At 41.0% G+C, this 22,237-nt stretch overlaps 1 protein-coding gene across 1 annotated transcript; it reads right to left on the bottom strand.

The window, feature by feature from the left end:
• Window positions 1-5,604: 5,604 nt before the first annotated feature.
• Window positions 5,605-21,522, bottom strand: LOC141907002 (glycerophosphocholine cholinephosphodiesterase ENPP6-like). The gene is made up of 8 exons (XM_074796530.1): window positions 21,378-21,522; window positions 16,113-16,507; window positions 15,048-15,184; window positions 14,282-14,447; window positions 13,430-13,725; window positions 12,300-12,440; window positions 11,746-11,857; window positions 5,605-11,290 (listed from the first exon to the last, which is right to left on the bottom strand). Exons 2-8 carry the CDS (start codon window positions 16,474-16,476, stop codon window positions 10,995-10,997), a joined length of 1,512 nt encoding a protein of 503 aa, XP_074652631.1. The 5' UTR covers window positions 16,477-16,507; window positions 21,378-21,522; the 3' UTR covers window positions 5,605-10,994.
• Window positions 21,523-22,237: the final 715 nt, after the last annotated feature.

Below are 22,237 nucleotides of genomic sequence, written 5' to 3'. Positions count from 1 at the left end.
AAAACCATTTTTACTGTCGATGAATGAAAATGATTTATATTTTAAACAGAATGATGGGTATCACTCATGGACTGATGGGAAACCATTGAGCTACGCAGAGTGGTTTAAACCTGCTATGATAAACGAAACCATACCAGAAGTTATTCAAGGGTTGATATCTCCTCTACGAAAACAGCCGATAAATGACGTCAATATGCCGTGTACGGCGATGATACTGAATAATCCACGAGGATCAGCGAACTGGGTTCGATTCCCGTGTCAAATCGAGGAGACTCGAACAACTTTTATTTGCGAATCGGATAGAATTCACGTCGATTCAGAGCGCATGGATAATTCGACAATAAGAAATCAAAATACAACGAGTATCATAGAAATAACTGATACTCATAACGATATCGCATTTCTAACTGGATATGAAAGTGCTCGAAATCCCAATACATCCAACAACTCGACCTGTAAAAGAGGCTGGCAAAATGTGGACGGCAAATGTTGTCAAATTCTCACAGATTGGAACAACAATCGAAGTTTGGATATTCGAAGCGCTACGAAAATGTGTCGTGACCTTCACGCTGAAATAGGTATTGTAACTTTCCATGTGGAAAATGAAATAAAAGCATTAATGGACGCTTTTTGTTTTAAACATCAATATGGCGCTATACTGACTATGGATGCTAGGAAAATGTTTAAAGTGATCGAACCAGTTTTGACAAGGGATGAAATCACTTTTATCGAGTCATTAAAATGGTCGATAAAACCGTGGAATAATCAGACGAACAACGTTCATTCCGTGCTATGTTCCTATAATGTAACTGATGAAGAGTTGGCTTCTATAAGCGGTTGTAAATCGTGGCAATTTAAATGTAACGATCAAAGATGTATCAGTGACCATCGCGTATGTGATACCAGAAACGACTGTCAACACGGTGAAGATGAACTCGATTGTTCGGGTTTAAACTTACTAAGTCAGTTCCACTGTTCGGATGGACGGGTTACATCTATAAGTGGTATCTGCGACTTTGAACCGGATTGTGTCGATGGCTCGGATGAAAACTTGTGTTTTCATCCACTGTGTTTGCACCAAAAATACCGTTGTACTAGTGGACAATGTGTGGATAGATCGTACCGATGTGATGGAATCGTTAGCTGTAAGGACGGCTCCGATGAGTGGGGATGTGCTCCGCAACTTTGCAACGGGTTTCTGTGTAACAACGGTGAATGTATCAGTTCTCTATTGTATCGAGATGGTGTTGTAGATTGTAGCGGAAGCCTCGAAGAAGATGAACTTTTAACATCGAATGTTACAGTGAATCCTACTGTTCACTGTAATAATGATAACTACTGTACGACTAACTTTACAAATCTTTGTACAGAATCTGATGAACAAAGATGTTCTTTCGATTCTCCTCATTGTTATTCTAGACGTCATAGATGTATTTTAGAAAGGATGTCGATTGGTTACCCGGTATGTAGAAGGCTCGAACATATACAAGGTTGTACTGATTTCATATGTCCTGCTGGTACTGTGAAATGTCCAGCATCTTACTGTATACCGATGGGACAGGTGTGCGATGGTCGATCAGATTGTCCTAATTCAGAAGACGAGCGAAACTGCGAGACTTTATCATGTCCCGGCATGTTCAAATGTGGCCAGGAAAACCGATGTATACCTCAATCTGAAGTTTGCGATGGTGTTGTAAATTGTAAACATACCACTGATGACGAGTCCTACTGTGACGTTTCGTGTCCAAAATATTGTAAATGTCAAGGTCATTTCATTTATTGCGATGATGCTGGTTTAGTAGAAATTAATGATCTTTTCTCGGCATCAACTCGTGTTCTGATATTATCAGATAATCGACTTGTATTCAATGAGTCCACGTTTTCTTCTTACCTCTATCTACATCTCCTCAATATTTCACGTAACAATTTATCTTATATTGTTCCAAACTCGTTCTCAAACCTGCATAATCTACATACATTAGATCTTACATATAACCGCTTAATATCATTGTCCGCGAATACATTCACCGGTTTGTCTAGTTTGGAAATTCTCATCATTTTTGGAAATCCTTTAACAAATTTGGAAGAAGGCAGTTTTCAAGGTTTAAATTCACTAAGCGATCTCGATCTTCACGGACTTTCCTTGTCGTTACTCAGTGGAAATGTGTTCAGTGGTTTATCCGCTTTAGAGTCTCTAAATATCAGCAATAACAAAATCAGACATATTTCAACACACGCATTTGCCGGATTAACAAAGCTAAGAATTATGGATCTAACCAAAAATTCAAAAGTCATATCCGTACAAAGAAACGTTTTTGACAGTGTTACATTATTGAGTTCTTTGGCTTCTGACGCGTACAAATTTTGTTGCATGGTTTCGAGTGTTGACCAGTGTCTCCCGGAAGCCGACCAATTTTCATCTTGTTCCGACCTGATGGGTAACACTGTTCTTAGAGCAATCATTTGGGCGATCGCTTCATTCAGCTTTTTTGCGAACATCATCGTAATTTTACTTCGCGTTCAAGCGTTACGCATTTCATCCTCTGAATCACGTAACACATCCTCTGATATCCTCATCATTAATATTGCCACTTGCGATTTTCTGATGTCGATTTATCTGTTTCTGATCGCAGGAGCCGATTACGTCTATAAAGGAGTTTATTTTCTATATTCTGAAAGTTGGACGGGTAGTTCATTGTGTCGACTCGCTGGGATTATAGTGACGCTTTCGTGCGAAGGATCCTTGATTTTTCTCCTCATTCTAACCCGTCAGAGATACTCAAATATCGTCGATCCATTTTCTCGAAACCCAATTACATCTACGATTTCTGTGTCCAGTATTTGTTGTATATGTTGGATCACTTTAAGCATCATTTCAATGCTACCACTTTCGCCATCTTATTATTTCGGAAATAATTTTTACGGCACAACTGGTGTTTGTTTACCTATGAATTTACTATCCATCAATGTCCACGCCTGGCAATATTCATTCTCAATTTATGCCGCGTTTAACTCGGTCGTACTTGTTACAATAATGATGACGTATGCACAGATGTATAGACTCGTATCTGGAAGCAGGTCCGGCTCGGGTAGAGCTGATCCTACCGAATTGGTTCTGGCACGTAGGAGTTTAGTGATAAATCTGTGTAATTTATTTTGCTGGTTACCGATAATTATCGTTCAGTTTTGCGCTGTATTCCGAGTAGAAATACCGAACCAAGTGGCGGCTTGGTTGGCGGTACTTTTCCTACCGATCAACTCGTCACTGAATCCACTTCTTTACACCATCCTCACTATTGATATCAAATCAATTCGGGCCAGAAATAAACGGGTTTGAAAAAATGATATCGGAGAGTAATAAAATCATCTTTTGATTCATCGTATGATTAATATTTATAGTTTTGTGTCTATACTGAAAAGAAATATTTAGTTGATATTGCACGAAAAATTATATCGTGCGAGGGACTTTAACTTTACTCCTCATTCTGACGCGCCGAACAGCATTTCCAAAAACAACCCAGGCGGGATTCGAACCTTCGACCTCAAGCGCAGCAGACGTGCACACTAGCATTAGGCCAACTGCTAGTTGTGGTGAACGGTGAAAGTTGGTAGATTGCTCAGTGTGGTGACCAAATAGCTATGGTGACCAGTCAGGTCTAGTGAATTATTTTTATTAACAATAGCCGCTGTCGCTCATGAGTTCTTATTTCGATGTTCATGTGTTGTTCAAGGGGCAGATCCAGCCTGTGAATTTGACTTCTCTGAAAATCATTGCTCAGTGATATGTCGGCGGCAAAGCTCATTAAAGGGGGTTTGAGGTTCCACCCCAAGAAAAATTTGAGAAGACTCTTTTTTCTTGTTCCACGTAAGCTTATTCTGGACCTGTTAGATTAGCTACTTCTAGAAGATATGTTATTCACATTTTCTGACTATATTCTGGAATACAGTGGAATATAGCTTGGATCCGCCCCTGCGTTCTTTACACTGCATTGAAATCTAGTCCATTAATGAATGATGTCGATAAATCAGAGGTTCGGTTCCTAATAGCGAACAGGGCATTAGTGACGTCCCTAATGCATCCATTATCCCTGAGCAACTTTAGTATTTTGTGGATGTCAGCAGTTGTATCCGCGCTATCGTCAACCTATAGGTGTTACCAGCGCTGGCAGAAAAGTCTCCCAATTTTCGCGTACTCGGAGATGAGAAGCAATGTTCGTTTGTGAGGAAGGAGAGCTTTAGAATAACTCCCATTTTTTTATGTTCCATGATGGTAAAATAACAGAATACACCTACTAATCGTACCGGTGGTTTTATCGCATAGAAGAAATATGACTAAAACTTAATGCATGTATCTTTATTAATTAGAACTGAATCAATTTTTAAACATGATAGTCAAATCTTTTTTATTTGTAAATAAGGCTAAACAAAAATGATACCTTGTTTCTCCGCAGCGTATAGGGTAGATAGGCGGCCGGCCGGGTCAACATTTAAGCTCAGCAGAGCGGAGAAACAAGGTAGCAATTTTTTTAGCCTAACTGGTTTCGCGTTAACCACACGATATTGACCGTATTGCGAACTAATCAAAATCACAACTCAGGCTATAAGATGATAACTTGTTTCTCACCCTTGTCTACCCACCAAAAGTGACAAGAGAGGCGGATGCTTTTAGCAACTTTTTTAAACGCAGACATGTGATCTCAAAGAAGTGAAGAAATTGGGAGAATGGTTAGAAGCAAGAAGAGAACAATATAGCGAGATCAGAACGAATAGAAATGTTGGTGTCACTTTTGGAGGATCTGAAACCAAGAGATTCACGCGGTTTGATTGTTGCTAAACCTGTCGAAATCCATCCAGGGACAGATGAAATATGATAAAACACGCATCACAGATATCTTTTAGAAAAGAGAAAAAAATGACCCAACAATACAGGACTAAAGTACTCTAACAAAATTGCGGCTAGCAACTGTAAAATGGTTTATCATATTGATCATATCCCTCCTGACAACGAATGTTTGTTCAGGTTTTCATATCGTCCACTTTCCAGTAATTTGAATCCCAAATGAGACAGGTGGCGAAATAGCAAACAACATGATGAAAATATGCGTAAGCCAATTTTGCCTTTAGAAAATACCAGTGGAATAGAAAAAATGATTCAGTCACTGACCCCTACGTTATTTGTACTTTGGGCCTACAAACGTTAGGTACATGGCCCGACAAATTCCAAATGTCTACCTAGCTGGAAGATTTAGAGGCAGCCATCTTTGCGATTTCTTATCTTAAGACCCAGTTATTCATAAACGTTGGTTGATTTTGATGGTTGGCGACGTGAACCAGCATTGGCGGTAGAAGAGGCGTGATGGTCGACAACGCCACGGTGAGCAGCAACAAGGCGACGAACGTGATGATTTTAACGAGAAGTTTCGACCTGCGAAACGAACTAGACTAACTACCAGCAGTAGCGGCACCAAGAGATGACGAATACAGGATAAACAGGGGGTGTCCCAGATTCGAACCCGGTCTATTGGATACCGATTCAGTGCGCAGTCTGGACGGTGTCTCGGGTTGGAAGCGATGAAAAGTACCAACTTCAAACAACAAAAAATCTCAATCATTCAAATAATTTATTTCCAACAAATTCAGTTCACATATATTTTCACCGAGGACAGGGTTCATAGTGTTAAGACTTAAGGCAAAGAGCCAAGCACAGTTATAAAGCAAAATTGACACTTCTCTTCTCAAAGACGACAGTCTGTGTATTAATATTGGCATAATACATAATCGTTCTCCATATACCTAATTCGGGATACTAACCACGTCTTACCAAGCCAAGCCAAGTATTTGTACGCTTTTTAAAAAATTTTCTTTTCAAAAATTACATCTTGAGAGCCTAAGTAAAATTCCAAGGACCCAGGAGAACAGCTGATGGTTCATACGGAACAGGGTCTTCTAGGAGGTTCCAGTATCAGTTAATAAAGGAGCGTTCATTAAAAACACGTCTACGCAAGCCGTTAGCCAGGCGAGTCAAGAAAACCAAGATTATGATATGTACGTACAAGAAGATCTGTTCGCAATAACTGATAGTTCGTTGTATCCATATAGAAAATAAATCAAATTGCCATTAAAAATTTGGACCCAAATTATGTTTGTTACACCATAATGCCTTCTTATGTTGTTGCTCTCAATGTGTCAGTGTACGATGCTGTCATGTTCATTTTATCTGGTTACTTTTTTTTACCATGTTCATTTCTTTTATCAGATAATTTTGTTCTCTTATTTCGGAATATTTAAGAATAATAATAATCAAAGAGAAAAACAAAGGGGGTTTTGGGGGAAGGAGCTGACGACAATGTATTAAGACAATTGTTGAATCGGACATCAACAGATTCATGTCTAACATGGCTTGCACAAAACAGTGGGGCTTGAAGGAGCGATTTAAGAATAATAATAATTAAGGTGAATAACAAGAGGGTTTTGTGGAAAGACGCTGAAAACTCGGATAATATCAAGACAATTGTTGAGTAGGACATCAACAGATTCATGTCTAACATGGCTTGTACGTAGCAGTGAGTCTTTAGGGAAAAGTACGGACCGAATATTCCGATTTACTTATCATTTCTATTTATGCCTGCCGCATGATGCTGCAGGTTGATGAAGTCAATACAAACTTCTGTTGATGGCAATTCATTACATCCCCATATAACTATCTATGTGGAATGAAGAATTCAAGAAGATGAAGAGCATTTATACAGAACACGTCATAGCAGTGCAAAGGATGCCGATTGAAGAAATTAACACCTATGGACTTCCTTGTGCGCGCGTTTGCGTTAACCTTGATATTAATGAGTTTGAAATAGGATCAGTCACCGTACACTGGCATTAAAAGCATTTATATTTTAAGCGATGTCGTTTGATGAATTTAACACCCTCAGACTTTTAAGCGCACGCGTTTGTATTAAGCTTGATTTTGAAATGGGATCGGTTATAGTACAGATACAACCATGCACGCTATGCTGACATGTCCGAAACGTGCTTGATTCTCTGCCTATTATGTACTTAATGAACGCTGCCTTTATAACTTACACAAATGGAGAATTTTATCTACACAATCAAGAATTGAATTACATGCTGTATCTGCCGCCTAGAACCAATGAACTAAAGCTATAAATCGTGCATCTTGCCATTAAAGTATACATATAAAAACAGAAACAGAATTTGAAATTTTTTCGGGTTTAAAATTACGCTAGGGGCTGCAGTCGCTGAAAAGTTGGTGAGAGTTAACCAGTGGATAGTTGACATAGTGACTATTAAAAGTTCGTCGTTACTCGGATATCAATCCGTCAGTTGTCTTTAACCAACTTTTGCGCGACTTTTGCAGCCCCAGTTTGTTTTGCTTGGTTTAGGAAATTATTCCCGCCCCTCTCGGCTGTAAGGCAAATTTCGATTGTACATAGATTGAATGGTTTACTAGAAGAAATTCCGGCTAAAAAACTCTCTAACGGCCGCTTCTATCAGGTTCACAGATGCTTTTCCGGAATAGGTAGAGCGCCTCTATTCTGGAGAATTTCTGGAATCGAAACCTGCCCAAAGTTCCGTAAATTCTTTACGAACAGCAATTTTCATTAATTTCACACACGAACAACGAAGTATGCGATAAATACAGAGCGAGTTCAAAGCAATCAAAATCGAAAAACAAAAAATATACACAAGAAATCAAATCCATTCGGACAATATCCGAAATTATTATTAATTCAATAGGTTTCAAAAGGAGATTTTAGGATAAAAGGAAAATTCACAAATTACCAAAAACTTAGGTGATATTCGCGAGCATTTTTTTGTAAAGCCATTTAGAGCATTCTATCAATGCATTTTAGGCTTCAATAAATTATCATTATTTAATCATCATCATTACATGTATCAATAGCAATTACAATCATTTTGTGATATGAATGAATGTTTGGCAAATAGCGTGAACCAGTCCACGGATAAGGGTTCAAATCAATTTCATTTTCAAATATGTAGTATCGTCAGCAGATTAATAGACCAATAATAGTGCAAAGCCCAGACTTAACTCAAGTTTCCACTGGCTGAATAAGACTCAAGGTAATCTCGCTAGACAATTCGACTTATGTCTCGTCCAGGGCTAATTTCAATGATGGCGATTTATCAAATATCTACGGACTTTAGACTGCTCTTAATTTAGACAATGACTGTTAAAATCTGACGAAAAATGTTTTACTTAATTATAACCGCATTCATAACTCAACTGTGGAACTGAGTCCGGTAATGGAGATTTTTTTTTTCTACAACAAAATTCACGGCAAAAAGCACATTATTTACCCTGGTATTCGAACGCAGGTCTTTCGAGAAATGTTAAACATAAACCAAGGCTGCTGTAAAATAAGCCTTTTAAAATAACTCAGATCTTTGAGCAGTGAAAACAAAATTATCTCGGCATTCTAAGTAACCGCTTTTTTCTCCTATATGCTGCTAACTAGTCACAACCTAGTCATTTTCTAGTCACCCAGTACTTAACAATTATTTGACTAAAAGAAAAAAAAAATGACAAAAATTTGAGCCGAGCCAAGACGACGCGCCGCGGTACTACATGATAAACAAGCGCCCCCTGGAGGTCTTAAACAATTACAACAGACACTGCTGATGGTAACCGACCCCCGAGGGGGCATAAAACACCTATTTACACAACAATTACCCCCTGATTAATGTTAGTTGCGCCCCCTGGTGGTCTTAAACAATTACATCGGGCACTGCCGATGGTAACCGACCAATCAAAGGGCGCAGAACACAACTAACCCCAGAATTAATAATCGTAACGCCCCCTGGTGGCCTTAAAAAATTACAACGGGCACTGCCGCTGGTAACCGGCCACTAGGAGGCGACGCAAAAACAAATAACGATCCGTAAAACGCCCCCTGGTGGTCTTAAACAATTACAACGGACACTGCCGATGGTAACCGACCACTAGGGGGTGCCAGAAGAATACGTATGCAATATGTCTATTTACAAAATTCTCTAATGCTGTGATCTAAATATTAAAATACATAATATCGGTATAATGTATGTATCAAAATACGAGTTTCATTATATCACAGATTCGTTACAAAACGCACTGGTTTTGGTAACTTGAGTGAGAGACTTGACACGCGTTACTAGATTCCAGCTTCATACGAGTACTGGCATTCCCCACCAGATGTCGCGGCTACAAATATGATCGTCATACGAGCCTCGAAAAGTTTTCATACTTTTCTACTCGTGGTTTGTTGTTTTCTAGTTTCATTGAAAATTGATTTACACCTGGTGGATCCTCACTTGCAACAAGTGGAATCCTCTATTGCCGCAGTAGTTGATGTCCTACTGTACGCTAGCGACACCTGGTGCATCCTCACTTGCAACAAGTGGAATCCCTATCGTGACAGTAGTTGATGTCCTACTGCACACTAGCGACATCTGGTGCATCCTCACTTGCCACAAGTGGAATCTTCTATAGCCGCAGTAGTTGATATCCTACTGTACATTAGCGACACCTGGTGCATCCTCACTTGCCACAAGTGGAATCTTCTATAGCCGCAGTAGTTGATGTCCTACTGCACACTAGCTACACCTGGTGGATCCAAATTGCCAGTACAATAATTATCTAAAACAATCAAGACATATGGAAGCAACCAAATGTTGTCATGGCAGTAGATCCAAGTGGCAGAATAAGCTACAACCAATAAAGAATATACCATTCCACTTTTCTTCTGAATATTTTCAGCACATAATTTCACGAAATCATTTTCAATAGATGAACACCTGTCGTGTCCACGCATTTCGAACAGATTGTAAAAACTGCTCGTTTATGCGATGTACCTTATACATATCTTGATGTTGCGAGTTGTAAAAATAAATGCATATTTTTCTCTTTGATGACGATGAGTTTCGTTGTTGTTCCCTGCTGTTACCGAGATATCAACTGAGCAGTATATATGTTTACGATTCACCCAACACGCCTATGCCTTCGATGTACATATCGATCTTCAGCCTGGAAACATCCCTCTCAAGTGTGGATGATCAGTTTTTGAAGGTGCGCTGATAAAATGTCTAATATCTGGTGTTTGTAGTTCATTTTCGATTAAAAATGTCTCAGGTGAAGCACTGAACACATGTGACGTGTGGACGATCAGTTTTTGAAAGTGTGCTGATAAGATGTTTAATGTCTGGTGTTTGTAGTTCATTTTCGATTAAAAATATGTCTCAAGTTCTGAACACATGTGAAGTGTGGATGATCAGTTTTTGAAAGTGAGCTGATAAAATGTCTAATGTCACGAGTTTGTAGTTCATTTTCAATTAAATAATGTCTCGGGAAAAGAACTGAAGAGATGTGACGTGTGGACGATTGTTAACTGTTAGAATGATGTTTGTGCAGAGTATAGGGTCCAGGCTGCAGATTGATATCTCTACAAGGCAAAGGCACCACAATAAAATGCTATTTTTAAGGTGGTCCTACTTGCATTATGCATTTTGCTACCTATTTTTGAAGTTTCCCAACTTCAACAACTCTTGCTTTATTACTCGATGACCGCAAATGCGTTATATTCTATGGAAGTGGCCACCAGAGAGGTTTCCCTTAAACCAAAAGCATGGAAACCAACAAGAGACAGGCCATTTTTGTAATAATATTTCTGAAAAACATTTTACCGCGTTTTTTCATACTGAAAGACTGAATATGGCACAATTGATGTTTGAATATAATATCTGTACAAAACACGCCCACGGCACGCCGGCTCAGCTCGACTTAAAAAACCTAATCATTAACCCTATACCGCCCGTTGCCTATATAACCGCTTTCATCAATTTTCATGGGTTTCGACTTTCCCAAAAAGTGACGGGACGGGAAAGGGTTAACAATAGAAAAACCGGTAGCTATTCCGTCAACGGGGTTAGACTAAAATACGGACATCACAATTCAAACCTCTCCCGAGTCTCCGAACGCCCGGTTAAACCAACCGACCGGCGACGGCGGCCAAAACGCTAAACACCGTCATCAGGACTACGGATCGGAATCGGGTCGAATCCGGCGACGACGCCGCAACACTCGTCGCCTTGACGACGTCGTATTTCGGATCGGCGACCGCCGATGATATGGAATGATTTTCGTCGTCGTCGTCGATTAGTTGGGCTACGTTCGACCAGGTGGCGTTGTTATGAGCGGGCGCCAGTCCGACGCTGCGACACATCAACGCGTAAACGTCAACTATCGATACTCCACCGACCTTGAGACCTCGCTTAAAATCTGAAAATTTAATGAAGAATTTAGGAATTCGTCTAATCAATAGTTTGACTTTTTTTTTGGGGGGGGGGGGGCTTAAGTAAGTTATTCGAAGCAGAGCCAAATAGTCCAACACTTCACGAATTACTGAAGTTTCATCAGGTGGGTGAACATTTGACTCCGGAGTCAATGTTTTGCAAGGAGTCAATTCAACGATTGCGAGGTAAAATTTGACTCTGGAGTCATTTCTATAGTTGTGAGGTAAAATTTGACTCAGGAGTCATTTCCATAGTTGTGAGGTAAAAATTGACTCTGGAGTCATTTCTATAGTTGCGAGGTAAGATTTGACTTTGGAGTCAGTTCTATAGTTGTGGGCAAACATCATATTCTGGTGTCAATATTTTGAGAATCTGGTGAGAATTTTGACTCCAACTCGTCAAGAACAACTCGTAGGCTGAAGAAGTGTTTGTTAATCGTACCTGGTCCAGTAGCGGCGAACATTCCCCACATGTCTGGATGTTGATTATCATACCCGTGTACGGCTGCGGCCGGGTAACGATTACTTGTGTACATCGGAAATCCTTTATGATGCTATAATCAGCAAATAATTCATCATAATTTGAATATAATTCGAACCCCTGCCGAGGGAGGAATGTGGCAAAGTCTCGCGATGTCATCAGGTTCGAATCCCTGCGAGGGAGGAACGTGGCAGAGTCTCATGACGTCATCAGGTTTGAATCCCAGCGAGGGTTGAATGCGGCAGATTCTCATGATGTCATCAGGTTCGAACCCCTGCCGAGGGAGGAACGTGGCAGAGTCTCTTGAGGTCATAAGGTTCGAATCCCAGCGAGGGTTGAATGCGGCAGATTCTCATGATGTCATCAGGTTTGAATCCTAGCGAGGGTTGAATGCGGCAGATTCTCATGATGTCATCAGGTTCGAATCCCTGGGAGGGCGGAACGTGGCAGAGTCTCACATTGTCATAAGGTTCAAATCCCTGGGAGGGAGGAATGTCAACAGATTAATGACTTACCGATATGATGTACCAGCCTGGATCGGCCACTACTGTTATCGGCGCGACTCGTGCGCTGTTTTTATAATGCCATCGTTCCGGAAGATCTTCTTTTAAATAAACCGTCATCGGTTCTTTGGAATATTTCAAAATCGTGTACACCTGAGATTTGAAAAAGAATCAAACATAAAATTCATAAGTCATTTGCCAATGAAAACATAATCAAGCCTGGATCTTTGAAAATACAAATACAAATACGATCATCAAACGAGACACGAAAAATCCTCTATTGCCGCAGTAGTTGATGTCCAACTGCACACTAGTGACACCTGGTGGATCCTCACTTGCCACAAGTGGAATTCTCCATTGCCGCAGTAGTTGATGTCCTACTGCACACTAGTGACACCTGGTGGATCCTCACTTGCCACAAGTGGAATTCTCCATTGCTGCAGTAGTTGATGTCCTACTGCACACTAGTGACACCTGGTGGATCCTCACTTGCCACAAGTGGAATCCTCCATTGCCGCAGTAGTTGATGTCCTACTGCACACTAGTGACACCTGGTGGATCCTCACTTGCCACAAGTGGAATCCTCCATTGCTGCAGTAGTTGATGTCCTACTGCACACTAGTGACACCTGGTGGATCCTCACTTGCCACAAGTGGAATTCTCCATTGCCGCAGTAGTTGATGTCCTACTGCACACTAACGACACCTGGTGGATCCTCACTTGTCACAAGTGGAATCCTCTAATGCTGCAGTAGTTGATGTCCTACTGCACACTAGCGACCTCTGGTGGATCCTCACTTGTCACAAGTGGAATTCTCTATTGCCGCAGTAGTTGATGTCCTACTGCACACTAGTGACACCTGGTGGATCCTCACTTGTCACAAGTGGAATTCTCATTTGCCGCAGTAATTAATGTCCTACTGCACACTAGCGACCCCTGGTGGATCCTCACTTGCCACAAGTGGAATTCTCTATTGCTGCAGTAGTTCATGTCCTACTGCACACTAGCGACACCTGGTGGATCCTCACTTGCCACCAGTGGAATTCTCTATTGCCGCAGTAATTAATGTCCTACTGCACACTAGCGACACCTGGTGGATACAACAATCCACTTTAAGTAAGAATGATGAAAATGTAACTGACCTGTTTTAATTGGTTCTGCGCCGGCCAGATGTTCACGTACGGCCCGCCGTCCAGCATTCTATCGACCTGCGACTCTTTGACGAGCTCTCGTAGATTGATGACTCTCGACAGCGACACGGGGGTCGTCCCGTGATCGGAGACGATCATCAGATTCACCGAGTTTTGCAGACCGTGTTTTTTAATCTCGGCGACGGCGAGTATCACGATCGAATCGACATCGCTGAGAGCCGTTCTCATCTGGCTGGAGTCGGACGCGTGGCGGTGACCGGTCACGTCTAATACCTCACTGTATACACCTACAACAAATACACATTCATTTCATTATCCTCCCTCAACCCTGCCGAGCGCCACGCAAGTCATTATTAGCAGGTTCGATGTTTCTTTTTTCCCAATGGGGAGAGACCAGAGAAGAACCTTCGACCAAGAAACTCGTCGTAAAGTGGCCACCCTCATCCTTGCTTGCCAGGGGTCCAGTATCACTCCCGAACTCGCTTCCACCAGCCCCCTGGCCTCACGAAGCGTGATTTCATTACTGGCGCTGTTGCGCATGACGTCATATATCGATTTGCGAAATACTTCCTTGTTCGGTAAAACGTTCGCTGATTGGTCCATTTAACGGGAAAACCAACAGAAGTCTACTGTCGGTTTGTTACAAGCGCTGTGATTGGTACGACCGGATTCTGGTCGGCTAGTAACGACTCCAACGACTCGTGAGGTCAAGGGGTTCGGGGAACAGCTTTAGCGTAGTGGGTTCGAATCCCTTGACGGGTGAAGATGGGCCACCCTGGGATCTGTTAGGGTTAACATTCCATATACACAGAAATAGAAATACAGAAAGGACTAATATCTTACCGGCGATATCTAAAGAGTCGTCGCGCAGTCTAGTAACAGCGTCCAGTACGGCCGAGGAGACGTCCTTCTTGCTCGGGTAGTAATAATACGGTTTACACAAATCCGGAGTATAACCGTGAATCTTCACTTCACAACCTGGCCAGTAATACCAACCACTGCGTTTACCCTAGAACAACAATGTTTTTAATTATCGAAGTAACCATTCGATTCAAGAAGCTTTCACTCTTATGGCAAACTCTTAATAACACTTTCGCTGCGTATGGCTAGCTGGGCCCGTCACTAAATTGACATTCGATATGCTCATCATCAAGTATTGTATAGCACTTGTCAACACATATATACATAACTCTATGTACGTACACCAGACAACTAAGCTCTGACATTTTCTGAAACATTAGCCAGTTGATTCTGTCACATTTAAAATTTAGAAAAAATATCTCTATTTTCTATCGAGATAACATCAAGGCCCAACAAAAAATGAATGGTTTTCTATTTAAATTGCTTAAATTTTTTTCACCTCTGGTGACTGTGGCAAACCATGATTCAATCATGTTTCAGCGAAAGGGTTAAGAGTATAAGCATAGTACAGTTAATTGAGTCATTGAGACTATACAATAGTAATAAGGACTCAACTAGATTTATGAAACAGCAATTTGGAGTCATAATTTTGAATCGTCTTTAACTTTTAAACAACGTTTCAGCTAAATGTCATTACGACTCCGCTAAGGTTGAAAATGTGGCATTTTGAATTTGCATGCGCTCTAACCTGTTTTTTCGCAGTGATCCAAATCGGTTCAGCACCGTTCCACCAAAAAGATTTCGTCGATTTCGCTTTGAAATGTTCGTCTTCGACGCTGTCGTACATGTAATTACCGATCATACCGTGACTCTCCGGATATAGACCTGTAACAAACAACATTCAGAATTCAGCTTGAAAACCGCTGTTTCAACGTTTTTTTTACAATATAGCTGTCCATCTTTTTAATCTTTAAGTAGGGATTGAGTGATTGTTATTTGTTTAACTCTTTCAGTGCTGACTAATCAATACCCTATAGTGCTGGGGATAATCTGAAAATTTTGAAAAATTCCGCCCTAGTGTGTTGAATAACGGGAATACCACTATAGTGCGTCTACACCGCGGCGCGGTGTATCGTTAGTAACTAATATTTCACTATGTTTGGCAGGTGCTGCCATCTTTCAATAGAGATAAAAACTAATTACTAATTACACCCATACACCGCAGTGCGGTGTGCTAGCAAAATCCATCACTGATTCATACACCGCACTGCAGTGTATACGCACTGAAAGGGTTAATAAGTAGATCGCGATTTGATTTGATACAATAGATATAACAATAGCCGTATTTTTTGTTTAAACTAGATCCAAGGTTTAAATCCCCTGAACCCTGTGCCTGTACCTGCATTGCCCTTCTAACTTTTCCTGCTTATCGAGACATATAAATTATTTCCCTCTTAATAGAAATTTTCGCGTTTGTTAATCTCAATTTTCGAGACTCGTTATTACCCGAGTTCGCTAAATCTTCCAGTATTGATGGGTGGTTCCAGGCTGAAAGGGTGGCTTGGGGCTAAAGAGCATGGTTTCAAGCTTAAGAGGATGGTTCGGGGCTGTCGAAAGGGTGGTACCAGGCTAAGGGGGTGGCTCCATGTTAAACAGGATGGTTCAGGGCTTAAGTCGGTTGGATCCATGCTAGGATGGTTCCACGCTGAAGCGATGGTTTCAGGCTCAGCGAGCGGTTCTAAACAGAAGAGGATGGTTCCAGGCAAAATGGGATGGCTCCAACTGTAAATTGACAATGGCGTAAAACACGTACCTGTGGCAAGCGAGTAGAGATTCGGGTAGCACAGCGTCGGGAAAACCGGTCGCAGGTGATCGGCTTTCACCCCGTTTTTAAAAACGGTCGCGAACCCCGGTAAACTGCGGTCGTCATCGGCAACATAATCCCAGCGTAATCCGTCGAACAACAATACGAGCAGTTTATTATTATTATTATTATTATTATTATTATGACTGTTGCTAGGCGATGCAGCGGGCGCGGCTAGCGTATGCTGTAAATACGCTAGCAGCAACATGCACAGGAAATACGGGCAGAGATATCGCGCCATCGACGAGGTGTGGCGCCCGACCGGCTGGCGTACATCATAGGTGGCGTTAGTCGTAGTATCAGCGGCGTTCATCGGAGACTTGACGAGAGACAACAACGATACGCTGAAAAATACAATCACAGAAATATTGATCAGAATACAACTATTCAAATAGAGGATTCTAAGTGGGGATCCACCAGGTGTCGCTAGTGTGCAGTAGGACATCAACTACTGCAGCAATAGAGGATTCCCTTTGTGGTAAGTGAGGATCCACCAGGTGTCGCTAGTGTGCAGTAGGACATCAACTACTGCGGCAATAAAATATTCCACTTGTAGCAAGTGTGGATCCACCAGTTGTCGCTAGTGTGCAGTAAAACATCGACTACTGCAGCATTAGAGGATTCCACTTGTAGCAAGTGAGGATCCACCAGGCGTCGCTAGTGTGCAGTAAAACATCGACTACTGCGGCAATAGAGGATTCCACTTGTAGCAAGTGAGGATCCACCAGGTGTCGCTAGTGTGCAGTAGGACATCAACTACTGCAACAATAGAGGATTCCACTAGTAGCAAGTGAGGTGTCACTAGTGTGAAGGAGGACATCAACTACTGCAGCAATAGAGGATTCCCTTTGTAGCAAGTGAGGATCCACCAGGCGTCGCTAGTGTGCAGTAGGACATCAACTACTGCAGCAATAGAGGATTCCCTTTGTGGTAAGTGAGGATCCACCAGGTGTCGCTAGTGTGCAGTAGGACATCAACTACTGCGGCAATAAAATATTCCACTTGTAGCAAGTGTGGATCCACCAGTTGTCGCTAGTGTGCAGTAAAACATCGACTACTGCAGCATTAGAGGATTCCACTTGTAGCAAGTTAGGATCCACCAGGCGTCGCTAGTGTGCAGTAAAACATCGACTACTGCGGCAATAGAGGATTCCACTTGTAGCAAGTGAGGATCCACCAGGTGTCGCTAGTGTGCAGTAGGACATCAACTACTGCAACAATAGAGGATTCCACTAGTAGCAAGTGAGGTGTCACTAGTGTGAAGGAGGACATCAACTACTGCAGCAATAGAGGATTCCCTTTGTAGCAAGTGAGGATCCACCAGGCGTCGCTAGTGTGCAGTAGGACATCAACTACTGCAACAATAGAGGATTCCACTAGTAGCAAGTGAGGATCCACCAGTTGTCGCTAATGTGCAGTAAAACATCGACTACTTCAGAAAACTTTCCTCTTGTGGCAAGTGAGGATCCACCAGGTGTCGCTAGTGTGCAGTAGGACATCAACTACTGCAACAATAGAGGATTCCACTAGTAGCAAGTGAGGATCCACCAGTTGTCGCTAATGTGCAGTAAAACATCGACTACTTCAGAAAACTTTCCTCTTGTGGCAAGTGAGGATCCACCAGGTGTCGCTAGTGTGCAGTGGGACATCAACAAAGTAGCAACTACAGCAGTTTAGGTGTCCCTTATGAATTAATGTACGTATACGTACCTAACCTAACCTAACCATAAGCTTAACCCTGAATAAAAACTAGTCATTACTAATAATCAATCAATTAAGGTTCCCCACAGATCATGAGTTTTAAAGGAGACATTTTCAAATTTTGAGGAAATATCCGCACTTCACCAATTTACAGTAATAATTTCAGTAGAATCCTCCTAAATCGATACTCTTTATCTGGATGTACTGTTTAAACTATTAATTCGTTGGTTTTGTAATTTCGTAAAATTAAAATATCAACCTATACACTAGTCCTACCTAATCTAAATTTCTATTCTGCTTCTGCTAATTCATTGATTGGGTAAGAAAAACCCTTCCCAAATTTATTGATTTAGCAAGCGTAGTCTAGTGTACAACTACAAACATTTTTAATCGACTATTTTTCAAAATTGAATGAGTTTTCGCGCATTTTGCTCGAATTGCAATAGGTTTCAAGGAATCAATGGGTCGTAAGGACGCGGAATTATAAGGAAAAAGTAAACATTGAAAGTAGAAAAGAGAAATTATGCTGCAAGGCTTGTAATATTCAAGTCTTTCGGGTTAACGTACGCGTTACTAGGCTGTAAAAGTTAATTACTTCAAAAACTAAGAGTATAGCGAGATAAAGAATAAAAGAGGCCCCCGCATTCTAACCTACCTCCATAAAACACAATATTGTAGGTAGTCTAACTGTAGTCTAACTGTACACAGAGTAGAACTAGGAGCTGTCAGTGTGTTACCGGTAGGTATTAATAGACTGACTGGTTCAATCGTCTACTGTCACTCATTCATTAAAAAATACATTACTGTCTGAATACATGAAAATATTACACAAAACATGACCTGGCAAAAAACCTGATCATACGTAATTCACGTCTGGGATATTTCGTTGAGGCCTTGCGAGCTTTTTACTGGCTGATAACTAGATTATTCCGATTCATAGGGTCTATCTAAGAAATCTAGTGGAATCCTGTACAACTGTGCTACTGGGTTCCTGAGTCAATTATTGAACCCGCACAACAGAGTCAAATTAAGCCAACACAACTGTGTGGAACTGGGTTCAGAGTCAAATTAAACCCACACGACTGTGGAACTGAGTTCAGAGGCAAATTAATCAACACAACTGTGGAACTGGGTCCAAAGTCAAATTGAACTCACACAACTGTGGAAATGAGTTCAGAGTCAAATTAAACTCACACAACTGCGTGGAACTGGGATCTGAGTCAAATTAAACCAACACAAAGTTGTGGAACTGAGTTCAGAGGCAAATTAAACCCACACAACTGTGGAACTGAATTCAGAGTCAAATTAAACCCTCACAACTGTGGAACTGAGTTCTGAGGCTAATTAAACCAACACAACTGTGGAACTGAGTTCAGAGTCAAATTAAACCCACACAACTGTGGAACTGAGTTCTGAGGCTAATTAAACCCTCACAACTGTGGAACAGAGTTCTGAGGCTAATTAAACCAACACAACTGTGGAACTGAGTTCAGAGTAAAATTAAACCCTCACAACTGTGGAACTGAGTTCTGAGGCTAATTAAACAAACACAACTGTGGAACTGAGTTCAGAGTCAAATTAAACCCTCACAACTGTGGAACTGAGTTCTGAGGCTAATTAAACCAACACAACTGTGGAACTGAGTTCAGAGTCAAATTAAACCAACACAACTGTGTGGAACTGAGTTCAGAGTCAAATTAAACCATCACAACTGTCTAACCCCAAATCAAATCTACCCCATACAACTTTGGAACTTGATCAAATCTAATTTGCCAAAAAAAGAAGAAAAACATACCTTGAAAAAGTGAGGTATAGCCAAGATGTGAGAGCGCTAATATTTTCCAGTTCAGAGACTGCACTAGGTCGCCAGCTTCAACCAGACAGATACAATGAGTCGGTGTTATATAACATATATCAGGCCTACCGGAGATTAATTACACCTGAACACTAATGAGGTTTACACTACAACAGAGCTCAGCGTGGAGACGAGCAACGACCAACTGACTTGACGAATCCATAAAATTAATATCTACTTATCGTATATCATAACCAGAAAGATCGATTACTTACATCAACAAATGCTTGAATACTAATAAACAACAGTAATTATAAGCGCGTTTATTCTATGGGGGGAAGGATCGTTTTGCAAACTCGCAGCTTACAATCGGTATCCATTTGTTTACGCAGCTGACTTATTATTAAATTCTCGATCAGTCGCCCGATGATTAAATAGTCTCAAATCCTCGATAACGAATTCCTATCGAAATCTATTTATCATCGGAAACTGATTAAACATTTCATTTCAACAGCTGCATCGGATTATATATATATATATATATATATATATATATATATATATATATATATATATATATATATATATATATATATATATATATATATATATATATTTATTCATTCACGTCATAGCTTATGTCTGGTAAACGTCACGCGAAGTGGTGAGTTTGATTTTAATCGGACCGAGCGACAACATATGTGGCTAATAAAATATGTTTCATTTCAGCCTTAAAATCAGGAATTGTATCGACAAATTTCTTAGTTACGAAATAAATGAATCAAAAATTATTTCATCGGAAATAGTTTATGCCTAATTGGAAGTGAACAAGAAGTGATTTTCATTTAGAGAACATTTCCATTTTGATATTTTGTGTGAAAGTTGAGCTCTTAAAAAAAACCAGAAAGCAGTCTTAATGACCCCCCCCCCACCCAGTTATTTACTGACGGGACAGCTAGCCTAAATTTCCCCAGTTTGCCACAGACCCAGCCTTAATTACCTCCCAGTATCTTGTTACCAGCTGTTACTGACCCAGCCTTAATTACCCCAGTTTGCCACTGACCCAGGCTTAATTACCCCAGTTTGTCACTGACCCAGGCTTAATTACCCAAGTTTGTCACTGACCCAGCCTTAATTACCCCAGTTTGCCACTGACCCAGGCTTAATTACCCCAGTTTGTCACTGACCCAAGCTTAATTACCCCAGTTTGTCACTCGCTCAAGCTTAATTACCCCAGTTTGCCACTGACCCAGGCTTAATTACCCCAGTTTGTCACCACTGACCCAGGCTTAATTACCCAAGTTTGTCACTGACCCGGACTTAATTACCACAGTTTGTTCATCACTGTCACTGACCCAGCCTTACCCCAGGTTGCCACTGACCCAGTGCTATATTACAGGTAAGTTGATAGTGTTAGTAAAAACCAAGCTGGGGCGCCTAACCCACGCAGATGCCAGATGATGATTTGTCTAATTCTATTAGGCCTACCCCATTTTGTCAATGACCCGGTTTTATTTACATCAGTTTGTCAATGACCATGCCTTGCCCTTAATAACAGTTTGTCCCTAAGTAAAAAACCAGCAACGCGCAATCAAAAAGAGATGGGGCGGGGGCACGGGGGCAGAAAAAATGTCCTTCTTCAAGACAACAATCATTTCAGATTCAATTCTAATAATGATTCTCGCAGTCGGAGGAGAGAATTAAGAAATCTAACTCACCCTCGAAACCAACTTCACTTCTATATCATCGATAATTATTGCGTTAAATCATCCAAATTGTGACAATAAGCCGTAGATGTGTGGATCTTAGCTGTAATGAAATTCGGCCTACGTGATCTACCGGCTCCACATGTGAGGTGTGTAGCATTCATCAGCAGCTACTTATACGCCATCTATCAAAAGACCTTGGAACTGATCTGAAAAAATCCTCTGAAAATCAGAATGAAATGCGTTTCAATTCTACCGATGAATTCTTAATACTCTAAATAATTAAAATCATTTAAAATTCACCATATATTTATCTATGAATTAGTCTAACTAGCTAGAAGTAAGAAACAGCTAATTTTTGCGACTGGTCTGCTGTCTATTGGATAACCTTGGAACTAAATAATCGGAACCGGACCCACCCACACAACCCGGAACATTCGCGGACGTCTACAATACGCATCAGATTCCCAAATTCAATAAATTTACAAATTTTGAAATAATAAAATACAATACACAAAACACAAGTTAAAAAATTTTAAATGAGAAAATACCACATACATTACACATGTGTTATTCATACAGAATAGCATAAACAAGACCGTCGAACCAGTAGACTGGTTACCGGGCTCTACAGTCTACCGGGCCAATCAGAGAAATTCGATTTCGAGTGTGGTCCGAGTGTCCAAACCAAAAATATAAATTAACTCAGTATTAGAACCACTGAATAGAATCGATGCATCGGTTAAGTACATCTCTTCTCGGGGTATATCGGCTAATCGGTAAACTCCGTCACCGTTCGGGAGAAACCGATCGATCCGGTAAACTCCGTCACCGCTCGGCCGAAACCGTTATCCACCGAGCGGTTACGGACA

This window comes from Tubulanus polymorphus, chromosome 6, assembly GCF_964204645.1.
Source record: "Tubulanus polymorphus chromosome 6, tnTubPoly1.2, whole genome shotgun sequence".
NCBI classification, from domain to species: Eukaryota; Metazoa; Nemertea; class Palaeonemertea; order Tubulaniformes; family Tubulanidae; genus Tubulanus; species Tubulanus polymorphus.
Note: the sequence above shows the minus strand (reverse complement) of the source record. Positions and strands in the feature narration are given on the sequence as shown.